The sequence below is a fragment of the Lutra lutra genome, chromosome 11 (genome assembly GCF_902655055.1).
Source record: "Lutra lutra chromosome 11, mLutLut1.2, whole genome shotgun sequence".
NCBI lineage: Eukaryota > Metazoa > Chordata > Mammalia > Carnivora > Mustelidae > Lutra > Lutra lutra.
The window spans coordinates 48,779,211-48,795,890 of NC_062288.1; the positions used below are offsets into that span (position 1 = coordinate 48,779,211).

At 35.1% G+C, this 16,680-nt stretch overlaps 1 protein-coding gene across 1 annotated transcript in view; it reads right to left on the reverse strand.

Moving 5' to 3' along the window:
* Positions 1-16,680, reverse strand: part of AGMO (alkylglycerol monooxygenase) — a 345,430-nt gene that overhangs the window by 151,966 nt on the left and 176,784 nt on the right. The window contains 3 exon segments of the mRNA XM_047695592.1: positions 437-516; positions 608-673; positions 3,279-3,345. Coding sequence (XP_047551548.1) covers positions 437-516; positions 608-673; positions 3,279-3,345 — 213 coding nt within the window.

Consider the following 16,680-nt stretch of genomic DNA (forward strand, 5'->3'; position numbering starts at 1 on the left):
GTAGGGGCAAAAGCCTCATGTTGAATTTCTAACCAGAGTCATGCAGCCTTGAAGCAAATATTTTTCTTACTGTGGTATCAGCCTTAATTATGCATTTACTACTGCTCCTTCTGAATACATGAATATATTTCAGGTTTGTTCTGAGAAAGAAATATGTTTGCTAAAGAGCTATTTAGAAAAAAATTCTCGGTAGTAGATATAATTAAGAGTTCTTAATGAGTTCTTTTAATGAGCTGTTTTCAAATGCATTTTGCCCAAGTTGATTCAAGATTTTGTTGGAGTGCCAGAATTACTTCCGACTTTATTTATGGTTAAAAAACCTTATTTTCAGGATAGTGTAATGTACTTTCACCTTTCAACAAGTGATTGTTCTTTTAACTAGAAGATTTATGAAAGGATATAATCAATTCAGAAAGAATAAAATCAGTTACATTACCTGCACCTTGAATGGTTCAAATGTATTAATGGGATGTGTTAGACCATATACAACTTTCTCATTTTCTGCCTCGAATGTCCCTGGAAGATAAACATTAAGGATATGATCTTTGATTTTCTATAAGTTAAGGAGCTAAGTTACTATTTTTAAATTCATATACATTTTACTTACCAAAAATTCTATCCCATATAATAAGAACGCCAGCGTAGTTTTTGTCTATGCAATAACGGTTTCTGCCTATAAAACAAATATTTAAAAAAGGGTTTTTTTGAAAAATGAAGTTATGCTTTTGAAACATTTTATTGTATTTTAGGACCCATTAACAAAATCAAGACATCAAACAAAATGATTTTCCTAGGAATCTCTTTTTACTGACAACATTAATTATTTGCTAATAAGCTGGTTTTATTGTATTTATTTTTTTGAGTTAATTTTATTAAAAAAAGCAAAGGATACCTTAAAGCTACATATATTTAGAATTATCCCATATTTTTATTTATTATTTTTTATTCATTATTTTTATTAACATAAAATGTATTATTAGCCCCAGGGGTACAGGTCTGTGAATTGTCAGGTTTACACACTTGACAGCACTCACCATATCACATACCCTCCCCAATGTCCATAACCCAACCTATCCCATATTTTTAAAAAAAATTTTTTTCTCATAATTTTCTAGTTTTTTAGACATCTATGATAAATTCTAAGTAATTTTACTTTAAGACTATTGAAGAATAGTAATTAAAGATTAAAGGGCCCACAAAACAAAGGCAATAGGAAATAAGATAAATAATATGTGTTTATTTACATTTTTTTAAGTGAGTTATTATCTCTACCCCTTTTCTCTGCATGTTTTACAGGAAGAAAATTTTCTACTTGAAGTGAGGCAATCATAAAAACATAAGTGAAAACTAAATTACTCTTGATTATTTTTATTAAGACAAAACATATATAGTTTCCTGCTCCAAAGTATTCAAATTACAATTTAAATGGAAATAGCTGGGCATAGTTTCTTTAATAATAAAAAAGTTGCTTAAATAGTACTATATTCACACGCATGTAAATCAAAGGAAAAAAAAATATTAATCCATCAAGTGACTGCCCCCAACAAACTCAACTGTCTTTATGTATCATTTCTTTACATGCTTTCTATACAAGCAAATATATGTTTGAAAGTGAAGACACAAGAGACAACCTCCCCCAGCGCAGAAGCAGTGTGGGGGTGGCTACACAGACATAAAACCCATTGCCATATGTGGGCTAAGCAGTGGTTCTCAGTTGGGATGGAGAACATTTTGCCTCTCGGGGGACATACAGCAATGTCTGAAGACAGCTGAGAGTCACAACTGGGGCAGATATTATTTGCATCTAGTATTCAGAGACCAACATCCTATAATACCTAGTCCCACCCCTAACCTCCCGCCTCCAAATGAAGAACTGTTGGGTCTAAAACTTTAATAATGCTGAGGCTGAGAAACCCAGATATGAAACAACATGAGTGGGAAGGCACCCTGAAGTCAAACAGAGGACACTAACAACTATTTCTTCTTCAATGTGAACTTACTCTTCTCCATTCCTTATGTTTCCTAATTTTACATGAAGGAACAGTCTCTAACCCTTGGCCTCTCCAGCCCCTCTCTAACAGTCTCCTTGGAGCTGGGGAATGCCTACAGAATTTGGATTATTTTTTTCTTTTTTAGAGAGGGAGAGAGAGAACATGAGCAGGGGTGGGGATGGGGAGAGGGAAAAAGAGAATATTAAGCAGGCTCTTTGCCCAGTGAGGAGTCCATCATGGGGTTGATCTCATAACCCTGAGATCATGACGTGAGCCAAAATCAAGAGTCAGATGCTTAACCAACTGAGCCACTCAGGTGCTCCAGGAAATGCCTAAGGAATTTGGAAGAGGAAACTGAGCATATGCAACCTGACTCCACCCTCTCCAGTCCTTGGTGGGGAAGGGTGAGGCTTATGCTTCCATCTGCTTCCTGCCAGGAGGAAAGGGACCTGCCCCTAGGGAAGGGAGGACTGCAGTGTTCGAGTGCTGCCTACCATGCCTGGAAATTTATAAAAGAACTACAACAATATTTACTATTTTATTACTATCTTCCTTCTCTCAACATTGTGAGATTTATTCTGGCCATCCCAAGCTGCAACAGTTTGGACATTTTTATTGCTACATAATTCCCCATTACATGCATCATCTACAATTTCTCTCTTCTACTGTGATAAACATTTTAATTTTATCTCTATTTTTTCTATTACAAATAATGCTGTTATGCACATTCTTCTATAGGTCTTTTGGTGCACACATGCAAACATTTCTGTTAAGCCTTATCCTGTCTTTAAAACTTAGGCACTAGCCACACGGGATTTTTTTCTTTGTCAGGCTAATGCACTTTACAGAATTTCAGCAAGAAAGTGAGTTGCTGTTTATTAGGCTTTCCTGAAGTCCCAACAATTTTCAAGACCAGAGGCTTTCTGGCTGTGTATAGGAATGAAACTCAGCACTGGTTCAGGAAGTGACCTTCAACTGACACCTTCAATGTAGAAAGTGTGCATCCCCTCAGGTGGTTAACTCATTTTCCATTACAACTGAGATCTAGACAAAAAGGAAAATTCAAGGAAGGTGGGGGTTTTTTTTGTTGTTTTTTGTTTTGTTTTGTTTTTGTCGTTGTTTGTTTGTTTTCCCTCCAATCTTTGCTTTGGAAATGAGACTTGTCCAGGTGCAGGGATACCTATTTATACAGTGCATGGTGACTATGCTGAATAATTGTGATGAAAAGGTACAAAATAATACTGTTTTTAAGGAAATGAAGAAGAAAAAAAGATAAAATTTCTTTACCATGATGAACCCTATGATGGCTAGGAGTATTAATAATCAGTTCCAAAGGACCAAGGTTATCGATGACCTGTTTAAAACAAAAGCAATATTTATATTTATACACACAGGTATCAATAAATGTCTACATATATTCATGTTAAAAGCCCATGTGGTATAAGAGATATTTCAAGAAAGTTTCAAGGTTGGCCTCAGAGTCAGAAGAAGTTTCTCTACTTCCTGGTATTCACATAAAAATTACAACAAGCTGTGGGGTGCCTCAGTGGCTCAGTGGATTAGGTGTTGAACTCTTGATTTCTGCTCAGGTCATGATCTCAGGATCGTGAGATGGAGCCCAGCGCTGGGCTCACACTGGGCGTGGAGCCTGCTCAAGATTCTCTCTTTCCCTCTCCCTCTTTCCTCTCTCTCCCCTATCTCCCATGCTCTCCCTCTCTCTCTCTCTCTCTCAAATAAAGAAATAAATAACAATAAGTTTCTAACTGTATACTAAGAGGAAGTATAGTGGTAGACAGGTTAAGAGTTAGACTGCCTAAATTCAGTTCTTAGAGCCTCCATTTATTACTATGTGATCTTGGGAAAACAACTGAAGCTTTTTCTTTTTTTTTAAGGTTTTATTTATTCATTTGAAAGTGTGAGAGACAGAGGGAGCACAGCAGGGAGAAAGGGACAGGGAGAAGAAGAAGGAGGCTCCCCGCTGAACTGGGAGCCCAACCACGACATGGGGCTGGATCCCAGGACCCTGAGATCATGACCTGAGCTGAAGGCAGACACCTAACCATTTGAGCCACCCAGGTGCCTCAATTTAAGGTTTTTATAACTCAGTTTCCTCATGTTTAAAAGGGAAATATTAAAAAATATCTACAAAATAACATTCTGAGTATTATAAGCAGCACGGTATTCATACACCACCACTGTTAGGGTTCACTTCTCTAAGGTCCCATGTCATCTCATGCTCTTCACCTTTCAGCAGTGTCTTTGTTGATTTATGATAACTAGTGCATAACTAGGGAAAGGGAAAACAATAGTATTACATTTGCTTTCTGGTTAGTTGAGAGTTGGTTTCATCCAATACTCAGCCATGTAGGAACAGCTTTTAACAACTGAATTAGGGTGATGTTGCTTATTCGAATATAATCCCAAGTGATCTTTTACCTGTAGATGCACCATCATAGTACCACTTTAGAGGCATGATTAAAAGTCAGATACATGAAGGGGCCTGTTCTTTGTTTGTTTATCTTTGCAGTTAAGGACCCTTCATAATGTGGTCTCTAACTCTTTAAAAGTTCTCTCTCAACATTTCTCAGTAAGGATCCCCATGCCAGAGCCTGCAAATTGTAAGGAGTGTAGGAACCAGGTTGGTGTCATAAAAAAGAATAGCAGGCCACATATAAGATATTTGGTGTGCTATATAATCAACATTAAGTAATACGGGAACCCTTTTAATTTTGATTACACTATTATTCCATCAATCATGGGAAATAACAGAATATTTACTTTATTTATATCTAAATGGATTTGTTAGAACCTACTAATGACAAAATCAAAACACTGTTGTATTTTAAGAAATTATTCACCCCTGGAGTTAATTTCCATTTAGAGGACATACGAGGAATAAAAGAATGAGTTAAATGATGCTCAAGGGGAAAAACCATCCCCTGACAATCATGATATCAACATGAATTGGGAACAGGTCAGTGGTACGGGGTAGAAGCAGAAATGGGACTGCTCAAGATAAAAAGACACTTAAGTTACATAACAACTACATGGAGTGTGGTGATCTTGTTTTGAATACTGGTTTGAACAAACCAAACAAAAAAAGACATTTTATAGGCAGAAGGGTTAAGACAATGATTACATATGGGTTATTACACAATAAAAAAATTGTTTTTATTGCAAATTATGTTGGAATTGTCATCCTGTAGGAAGATGTAATATTTTTTCAAGCTGTATAACTGATGTATACATGACATGAGATCTATGTTTTGCTAAAAGATACTTGGCAATGAATAAAGGAAAGGCAAAAAAAGATAACCAGTGAAAATGAATCAAAATCATAATGATTTTTTAATTGAAATGATGGATATATATAAATGTATTCTATTATTTTCTCCACTTTTCTGAATGTTTGAAAATTTTCAGGACAAAATTTCACATAAAAGCAATTATTACTCTAGTAATACATAGTAATGCTCTTAGCCTTAATAGATCTTTAAGTCCCAAACAAATTTCTAGATTGCAACTCCTTATACAGTGGGATTTAATCATGTTTTGGCAATGTCTGACAGACATTAAAACACTCAATTAAAAATTGCTCTGCAAATGTGAACAGCTGCAGTAGTCACACTGTCCCCAGCTTGTGGGGTCCCATATCCTCTTGAGGTAGAAGCTGCAGCAACATCGCCACATGGCAGTCCTGTAGCTCTCCAGAGGGCAGGTGCCACCACCATCTCCTTACTGAACCCATTGTTTATGCACTTGAAAGAAGCAGTCCTTGCCTTCCATACTGCTGCCAAGCTTTTAAGGGATTTTTAGTTTCCATTATGGAACAGACAAATGTTTGCATGCAAAGGATGTGTAATATTTTGTGTCCTGTATTGATTTAGCCTCCGTCCCCTTCTCCCTCCGTCCCTCCTTTCTTCTTTGCCTCCTTCCCCCACTCCCCCACCCATTCTGTCTTCTATCTTAGAGTTTTATCACCATTTTAAAATTATTTCCACGAGAAATATCCTATGGGCTCCAAACAACAGACTTTTTGGTAACTCACAGAACAGAATTTATTTATACCCAAAGAACTATCTGTATATTTTTTTTTAATTCTAGGAGTTCAAAATACTATGAATATATAGCACTTACATCAGACTACATTCCTATCAAATAAGCCACAAAAGGTATTATCCCACAAATGGGAGTATTAATGACCAGGGATTTGGAGGGGAGTAAGTAGAAATAGCCCTGTATTTTACTGGACTCCATTGCTTTGTACTTGGTGGAAAAATATTGTTAAGAAGAAGAATGGTGATGGATAGAGAACAAGGAAGTGGGGTTTCTCAGCAGTCAGAACACTGAAATCTGATGCTCTGTTCGGGCTTTGTATCTCTGGCAGAGAACCAGATGGAAAAGGAGAAAACCATTTCATCCTTGTTTGTCCCTTTCGTGCCTAACATATGTTGCAAAAACAGACAACAAAAGGAGGTGGAGGAGACTACACTGACCAGCTTCTGCTACCCAGATGCATTTCTGATCCTTGGTCCTGGCATGTGTGCAGCCAGATTTAAAGCCACACAAATGGTGAGTGCATTTGTATGATTGGAGCCCTGGCTGAGTGCATTATATATATATATATATTTAATGTCAAGCCATTTTCCTCCAAGAAAATCTTTTGCTTCTACAGGCTGAACCATGGTGATATCAATATTGAAAGCCCCCCCCCTTTTTTAAATTATAAGCCAAGTGCAACACAGCAACCACAGTCAAATTTCCTGGTAGTGCCTATGAGTACCGTGGAGCTGAGGAAGACCACCTTGGTGGGGAATGATTCATCATTCAGACAGCCCAGTTAGAACCTCTCTTGTAGAAAACTCTTCCGACTCAAAATCATGGAGAAGTCATCAATAAGTAATACGGGTTGAGCATAATGACTTAATTATCGCCCACTTTTGCAAATTCAGTCATTTAGCAATTCAACCACATCTAGCTTTGAATCACTTCCTGAAAATATGTTACTGTGGAAGTAACTGCAGCTATTGTCATTTTTAGAAAGTCATTTTTCTGTCTTATTTCTTAACATGTAGATAAGTTAATTTAAATGATGGAATTTTATAACAGAGGACTTAAAAACCACACAGTCCCATACTTTGTTATTTTTAAAAAAGCATAAAAACTGAAGCTCAGAGAAGTTAAATTATTAGTCCAAGTTCAAACAGCTTGGAAGAAGCCCTAAAATCTTCTTGATTTCAACTCAGGATTCTTTTTATTTTTCTATTATATTGTTTCTAAGAGATACAGAAATATTTCCATCAAATAAAAGTAATTTAAACTTTTAGAAGTTTCATGGACAATAACTAAGTACTTTTTTACTACATCTCAGTCAAAAGAAATCCGAGTATTTATAAGGAGCCTAGATGCTTCAGATTCTAAACTGCCCCCTCATGGGATTTTAGGCACTTCTGGTCTTTCATAGGTCCACAAAGTACTGTCTAAGTCTTGTATGCTTGTCGTCTTCTGTCAGAGTTCTATAACCTGGGAACAATGGATGCCTAGAAAGGCCATGAATGGGCTTCAGAAAATCAAGAACACCCTTAAGTGTTATACCAACTTTCTTGAGTATGTACCAATGGGTATTTTTCTGGGAGGAAACTACTGTTTTTATCATATACTCAAAGGAGGAGATGAGTCCTCAGAGGTTAAGAACCAATGTTCCAAACAAAGGTCTTTAGATTGTTTCCTTTGCTCCTCTTATTTATATGGTGTTTTCAGTTTCCATACTATTAAAACTTGGATGCTAATTTCTCAGCCAAACTTTAGAAACAGTAATATGTCTTCTGCCTATTTCTTGAAATCATTGTTTTCCAAAAGGATCATTTCTTGTATATCTGTATGATAAATAAATAAATAAATAAATAAAACAATTTTATAATAATAAGCTTCATCCATTGTATTGATTAAATTTTATCCAGCAGATAAAATTGGATCTGGATCTTTTGCTGTACTGGTCACAAACTCACTTCTCTCCCCACAGTTTATGGCAGAGGTTGGAAAAGGAGTTAAATATAAAAGCAAGAGAACAGGGCCCATAGACACTGTCATCTTCTCATCATGTCACTATCCTCATCAAAAATAAAGTGAACTGGAAGGAAAGGGTCCTCATAATGAAATAAATAAAACTCAAACCATGTCGAATTCAAAGCAGTTCAAATTCTTCCTCAAGACCGATTTCCAATGTTCTCCTTCTTCTGCCTCAAAGACCTTAACCTCCCATCTCGACATGTTGGAATTCTGCTATTTCTTCAAGTCCTACTACATTTTGAAACACTCTCCTTGATTTTTCAAATGATAATTTTGTTTGCCTTTTTCTGAATACATATTGAGACATCACTAATTTTTACATCCTGCTATTCTGATTTCCAGTTATTTGTATTCACTTCCTCTATAATATTGTAAGTTCAGTGAGGACACAAACAGGACCCTGCTCCTCTTCAAGGTTCTCACAGCACATGCAACGTGCTCTTGCACAGAGTGACTGCCCAACAAGATTGTACTGAGCAGATAAATCCACCTCACAGCCCTCCCAACCCTTTATAGTAGTGTTTCTTAAATGGGGATGACTGTGCTTCCAGGGGACTTTTGGCAATGTCTGGAGATACTTCTGACAGTCACACTGGAGGAACTACTACTGTAATTTAGTGAGTAGTGGGTTTCAATGCTGCTAAACATCCTAAAATGCACAGAACAGTACCCCAACGGTGAGAATGCCCTCTGCTTCATGGGTATATGTGACTTGCTGTACTTCAATCTTTTTCCAGTTCCGGAGGGAAGCATTGTGTAATTCCTGTCTTCTAGTTTGGAAATTGGAGGGAGGGGTACATTAAGGAATGAGCCTAGTGGTCATTCCCAAGACTAGAGGCAAAATATGAGTCTAGAGTACCCTTGGCCTTTAAAGCCCAGAGAGCAAATCCAAACATGACCTGTGATCTAGTGAATTGGAAAATTAAGATAAATAGATAAAATGAAGGGGCCAACCACCAGTAACAACAAACAGATAGAACAACAGATAGGCAGACAGACAGAAAACAGAAAAATGGAAAATCAGAGTGCAGATAATGGGATAGTTGAATTCTGCTGATAATTGGTAGGTGAAATTTTTGAACTATTTTTATGTTCTCTCAGTACAGGATTATGAGGGCTTCAGCTTCAGTTAAAAGGAGCCAGAGATATAAAATCTCCATATCAGTTTCCATATCACCAAATGATTCTGAAATGGCTTTTGAGAGTTCTTATGAACCTTCTTCCCCCTTGCCCTGCTGTCACATTTTGAGTGAGCTGAATGACTTAGAGACCTAAAGGTTAGTGAAACTTCCATTGTTTTCTAGGTTATCAGGCAGGAATAATTTTGCCCTAGAAATTGATAAAGTAAGTACATGTGGTAAAAATCAAATAATTAAATGTCTACTATGAATTGGTTGTAATTAATTCCTTCTACACTGTAGCTCTCAGGAGTTTTCTGATTACCCTATATAATCTGAAAAACATATCTCTGTAGGTCTTTCCAACTGAAATGGAAAAATCACTTTGAATTGAATTCTGTAAAGCATCAAAATAAATGTTCTAAATTAATGTATTGTCTGAAATTATTTCTTATAAAATTAACATATTCTATTCTATACATTTCTTAGTTATTTTCACTGATTCTTCTGATTGGAAAATATTGATTGTTTAGATTTTTGTAGTTCAGGTAAGATGCAGAAATGATTAACTAAGACACAAGTTGGAGGGCCCCACTTGCTTTTAACAAAAATTCAGTTAATTCAAAACAAAATAATCTTGTTTTTATGAACTGCTCAGAAAATTGCATCTTCTCAATCACTCTGACAATTGATGTTGAAGAGACTTTCTATATTCATTTTTGAAAGAAACATCTCAATTCTATTCTTCTGTCAAATTTTAGCATACTACTTGGAATGTCACATTATATTTCTACCCTGCAGTTTTCCTACTTACAAATGGGTACTAAAAATACTGGGATATATTATTGAAAACCTATAGGAGTATTTTTAACCACTTACTTTTCAGAAAGAAAGTGTGAGCCCATAGTTAATTATACATTTCTTTCCAAGTAAGACATGCTTACAAATATTCATGCTTCCTGTCTGAGAGGAAAAAAATCATAACAGGGAAAATATGTCCTAAGAAGCATGTGTTTTACAGAACACTTATTAACAATGAATGTGCCTACAATATGAGAGATGCTGAGGAGTGACTGGGCTGGGGGTGAAGTGAAATGAAATCTCCATAGCAGGAAAATGTCTGCATTCAGATGAGCATAGGTTATAGGGATGACATTAACTCTAACTAGTCAAGAATTCTTTATAGCATTATGCATGACTGATGTTCCAGGGACCCTGATACCACTGTGGGCCTCCATGTTTCACTGCAGTCAGTATTTAAGGGAAATACTAAGCCTGTTCCTAACACATTTATTACCTGATAGACAAATCATTGTCACATTATATATATATATATATATGAATGATATGCTTGACATACGGTCTGAAAATGGCAAACTTTTCAAGTAGATTAGTCACAAGATTCAGTACAAACCCAAATTAAAATTAAATGGACTAATAATTATACCATGATCAGTTGTTTATTTCATGGTAATTTACCTTCCTTCCTTCCCTCTTTTCTTTCTTTTTCTTTCCTTCTTTTAACTGTCTATCAACTAAGCATGTCTGCATGTACATTTATGAATAAAAAATTTGAAAAATCTTTTATTTGGGAAGAGCTTTACAATAACTATAGTCTTATGCATATCTTTTTGGAAAGTAAGCAGTTATAAATATTTCCATGACCTTTCAATATATATTCTAGTATTATAGTTGTATTTACAGACAGAAAATCTGAAGGACAAATATAGAAATGTATACATATAAATTTATCCTTATTAAATATATTTACCTATATACTAAATATATATTTGAATGCCAATTAACAACTATTTTAAGTACCAAATTACCAATAAGCATTTTCTATCAGCATTGGAAGTAGTGTTTCAGATAATTAAAATCTATATTTATAAATTTTTATGAAGTTTCTTAGGAAAAGATAGTTGCATAGTAAGCCAACCAAGTAGTCCCTTGTTAGCCAGTCAATTTATTGTGCAAAGATTTATTGAATTTTCCTGGATTTACTAGATTTTAGAAGTAAAAGGAAATGAAATGATAACACAGGCACTTCCTATAGGAAGCTTATTTACATCTAGTGGACTATTCAATGGAAGGGTAGAACTATTTCAGATAAAAAGGTTTTATAAAAAGTTTTCTTTTTCAAAAATTTTGTGTGCTTTTGAGAAGGATGAGAAAAGCACTCATTTTTTTCTTTTCCGTTACCATTTCACAGTACAGATATTTGAACTTAGAACCCACTTGAATTTATAAATGGCACAAGATTACCTAATAAGAAGCAAATTGAGTTCTTTTCTAGGTCAAAAGCTAAGAATTACCTTTAGTAAACATATATGCTTTTATCTAGCCCCCTAGACTTTAGCTTTGCAAAAAATCCCACTGATGGCCCCGGGTGAACACTGTAGAGAGCTCTCTTCTGTTCATGAGCTTCTTCAACAGTCACTGTGTGAGGTTCACTTATTTAAGAGGTATTTATTAAGTGCTCAGTTTATGAAAAGTCCTATGTTAAGATCTTTTGAGAGATCATGAAATAGAACAATGGAAATTACAATTTAGTTACAGGTAATTTAACCATTTTTTAAAGTTACAATGAGTGACAATGTCCATTGTTATTGGTTGGAACATATATAGGAATATGTTTTTACTACTAAGAAATTCTATAGCAATTCCTCATTTAAAGTTTTAGGAAAAGAATAAAATCCATGAACACTACCAGTTAACATATTAAAATAATTTTACTTCTTGTTCTGAATTAGTTGATTTTTAAACACTCATTGTTCTCCTTGTTAAAAACTTAATCAATCTGAACATTTATGGATAAATTTATATTGTAGAGCATCTGGTGATGAAATGTAAAAATAAAATCTTAATGACCTCCCCCACTAGTACTGCTATGTTAATTCAAGACGACACACTCAAGTATTTAGACAGATGGTGGTGGCAGCCATATTAACCTCTGATTTCTCTACAGGGAAGCAAGAGAAAGCAGAGCTCTTAGGATGTGTGCTTGTCTACCTAGGTTCACACTTTGAAATCCTCGACAAATGCTGATTTATTCACAGCCAAATGTTTTCCTATCAGATTAGGCAGCTTTCTACTTCAGTAAGCATGTAATATGAAGGTAGCTGAATTTCCACACTGAGGAGTGAAAAACAATATTTATAGTTTGGAAATAAAACAATCTGAATGAATCAGGACTGTTGGAATCATGAAGAGCTTCATAGGGAGTAAATTTCTGATGAATCTATACCATAGGGTTAAAGAGTTAAAAGCTTAGTTTTAAGAAGAATGAGACGAGGCTATGTTTATACAATAAACAGCAGTTTTAAAGGACCACGTTTATAATAAATTATCTTGAAGGCTGATTCTTGTCACTTATTATTGCATTATTCCTCAAACAAGAGGACAAGAGCTAGACCAGTTAGCATTTTATTTGAATTTGTCTCAGCTTACATTTTAAATAACACTTTTGATTTTTCTTTGGAAAAACGCATGCAAGTAGCTACTGAATGTGTCCCTTCAAAAAGAGGTAGATTCCAGGTGACGTTCTTTTTTTTAACAACACTAATTGACAGACGGGAAACAGGAAATATTCATAAGCATAACCATATAAAACTTCATTCTAGTGAAACACAAGTTTTATATTACCAGTTTGGGTACTCAGAGAAAAAAAGAACCACATTATTATCATTAGTAACATTATGTTAAAAAAAATGTAGATAATAAACTGAGGGGTCAAGTAGTCCTTGTTTAAATATCCAGTCCTGGCAGTCTTATAATACATGCTCCAAATACATAACTCATTCTAAAACTAACTACATTTTGATTACTATTATAAATGTAGAATGGATTTTCAGTCAGTAGATTAGATGCTACAAGTATCTGTCTCAAGTTCATTTGCCCTATTTTCAAAACAATTGTCTTAGTTCAGGATGCTATAACTAAATACAATATACTGGACGGCTTAAAAAACATTTACTTCTCAGAGTGATGGAGACTAGAAGGTCCTTCAAGATCAAGGTGCCAGAACATTTAGTGTTTGGTAACAATAACCTTCTTACTGTATCTTTTCTCTCATGGCTCTTCTTACAAGGGCACAAATCCCATCATGAGGACTTCACTCTCATGACTTGTTTACCTTCTAAAAGCCCCATTTTCAAATATTATTACATTCGGGATTATGGTTACAACACAGGAATCTGAAGGAACACAATTCAGTCCTCTCTGATCTAAGTCTTTGCTATGAGAATTTGTTTCTCCTGATCCTCTCCAATACATACATATATTGTAAAAAGTCTAATTAATAAGATCAATTCAATTGTTAATTAAAAAGGTATTTGTTGGGGTGCCTGGGTGGCTTAGTGGGTTAAGCCTCTGCCTTCTGCTCAGCTCATGATCTCAGGGTCCTGGCATTGAGCCCCACATCGGGCTCTCTGCTCAGCAGGGAGCCTGCTTCCCCCTCTCTCTCTGCCTACCTCTCTGCCTACTTGTGATCTCTCTCTCTCTGTCAAATAAATAAATAAAATCTTAAAAAAAAAAAAGGTAGTTGTTGATGGTCATCCAAGTTCAAGACAATGGGAAAACGAAGATGAATAAAACACAGTCTTTAAGAAGTTTACTGTGAGCTCCCATATTCATGGTGCTCAAGCTTCCTAATATCAATGTTGCAGATTCCTATCCTTGGTCAGAGGAGATTTATGTATATTCTATGGTTCTTAGAAGGGGTCTATTATTATTCTATATTTTGAGTAAGCACCCAGATAACTTTGATACATGCATGTGATCCATCCAACTCTGACCTTATGTACCAATTCTAATATGTAGTCTTATGACTTCTTTCATAATAGATACCATAATAACTAGTATTATTTACCTGACTATATACACCTAACATATGTTATTTTATTAAGCCTCAGTGCACTTTCATGGGGGTAGGTATGATTACCTTCATTAAAGTTTAGAAAGCAAGGTCAGAGAATTTAAATAACTTTACTAAATATTCACACCCATCCTTCAGCAAGGATTTCTTAAGATTCCATATGTGGGAATGCTTTTAGGTTCTGCAAACACAAGAGTGTACAAAACTCCAACAGAGGATAGATTTCTCTTTGATTACACAACCTATACTCTTAGACATTATGTCTTATTACTTTCTTGTTCTTAAAATAGTCTTCTTTTCAATTCTGTTAGTAGATTCCCAACTTCTCCCTTATGCTGGAAACCCTCAAATTCCATTCCTTCACAACAGACATTTTAAAATAGTGATCTATGAATTTTTAGATAATCTTTCGATGAGCTTTGGGAAGCTCAATAAAATTATTTTTTTATGTGAAGTTTCTTCCCTTTAGGAAAGAATCACTGGACTCTAACAGGTTCTTGAAGGAGGACAGAATCCTCAAAGTGATAGTAACAAGCAATGCCGATTCAGGTCATCAGGCTAAAGTAGTCTCTTCGTCTGGCACACAATAGGCACTCAAGAACTATTTTTTTTAAATATATGAATTTCAAAGAGATTTGCATATCTAATACATTTGGGAAAACACTACAAAATTATATGTGAATAAGTTAAGGGTGAATTATCTTAAAAGGTAACTACATCACAGAACAGAAGATCACTTCTAGAGAGAACACGTATAGGACTTGAAGACAGGCTACAAAGAGGTCAAAGAGTTCTTTGGAAACATCAATATTTGACCATGATGTTGACCTGAAGTAGCAATGGAAGTAAAGAGCCTCTGACTTGAGTCATAATGAAATACATTTTAAATATGTTAACTCTGGATACTGTCAAGTATTCTTGTGAATATATTAAATGACACATTGGAAACACTGACCTTAAATCTGTAAGAGAATTAGCGTTAGAGCTACAGACTATGCAATTACTTAGAGGCAATATGAAAGTAGTGAAGTAAATTAAATTCTAAAGAAGGAAGAAGAGAGAACTGGAACCTGAAATTCAGAGAGGAATAACAGGGACTATGGGAGTAAACAGACAGAAGTGCTGTGAAATGTCTCGGCTTATTTCCAGGATGGAAGGCTTATTAGGTACTATTGAAATAAGTAACTGATAGATAAAAAGCATGAAATTTGATTTTTGTTATAATAAGTATTTTTCAAAAACATTTGTTTTAAAATATAACTGCTTCTTCCTCAAATTCCTTAAAATTCTAAAAGATACATGATCATAACCATTAAAAATTTATATTAGGGAGCAAAAAAAAAATAAATAAAAATAAAAATAAAAATTTATATTAGGGAGATACAGCATAGCTGTACCCCAGATATAAGTACAAATAAGTATAAACATAACAAACTTATTTACTTATTATCAACAAGAGATGTAAGTATTTAAACACTGCTATATGTATTTATTAAAGTTTATATGTATATAATATATGTACTTATATATACAAACATATGTTCTCATAACAGACAAGCCACATTTTACTTTTTGTTATCAAGGAACTCAGAATAATGGGAGAAACAGAGTTTAGTAACAAATACAGTATAGATGTATAAGAAGTAAACATCAGCATTATTAACTGAATGCTTTTCATAAGCAGGAACCAATATGTTACAGTATTCACGTCCCCCAACAAAGCTTACTCTTATTCCTTAACTCCCAATGTGGAAATGGAAATGAACACAGCAGTAATGAAAAGAAAAGTGCAGTTCCTCAAGTACAGATCCTTTACGTCTTTGGTTAGTTTTATTCCCCAATATCTTATGGTTCTTGGTGCTATAGTAAATGGAATCGATTCTCTAATTTCCCTTTCTATATTTTCACTGTTAGTGTATAAGAAAGCAACTGATTTCTGTGCATTGATTTTGTATGCTGCCACATTACTGAATTGCTGTATGAGTTTTAGTAGTTTGGGAGTGGAGTCTTTTGGGTTTTCCATATAAAGTATCATGTCATCTGCGAAGAGAGAGAGGTTGACTTCTTTGCCAATTTGAATACCTTTTATTTCTTTCTGTTGGTCTGATTGCTGTTGCTAGGACTTCTAGTACTATGTTGAACAACAGTGGTGAGAGTGGGCATTCTTGTCATATTCCTGATCTCAAAGGGAAGGCTGCTAGCTTTTTCCCACTGAGAATGATATTCACTGTGGGTTTTTCATAGATCGATTTCATGAAGTTGAGGAATGTCCCCTCTATCCCTATATTTTGAAGCATTTTAATCAGGAATGGATTCATCATTAGCCATTAGGGAGATTCAAATCAAAACCACACTGAGATACCACCTTACACCAGTTAGAATGGTCAAAATTAACAAGTCAGTAAACAACGTGTGTTGGAGAGGATGTGGACAAAGGGCAACCCTCTTACACTCTTGGTGGGAATGCAAGTTGGTGCAGCCACTTTGGAAAACAGTGTGGAGATTCCTTAAGAAATTAAAAATAGAGCTTCTCTATGATCCTGCAATTGCACTACTGGGTATTTACCCCAAAGATACTGATGTAGTGCAAAGAAGGGCCATATGTACCCCAGTGTTCATAGCAGCA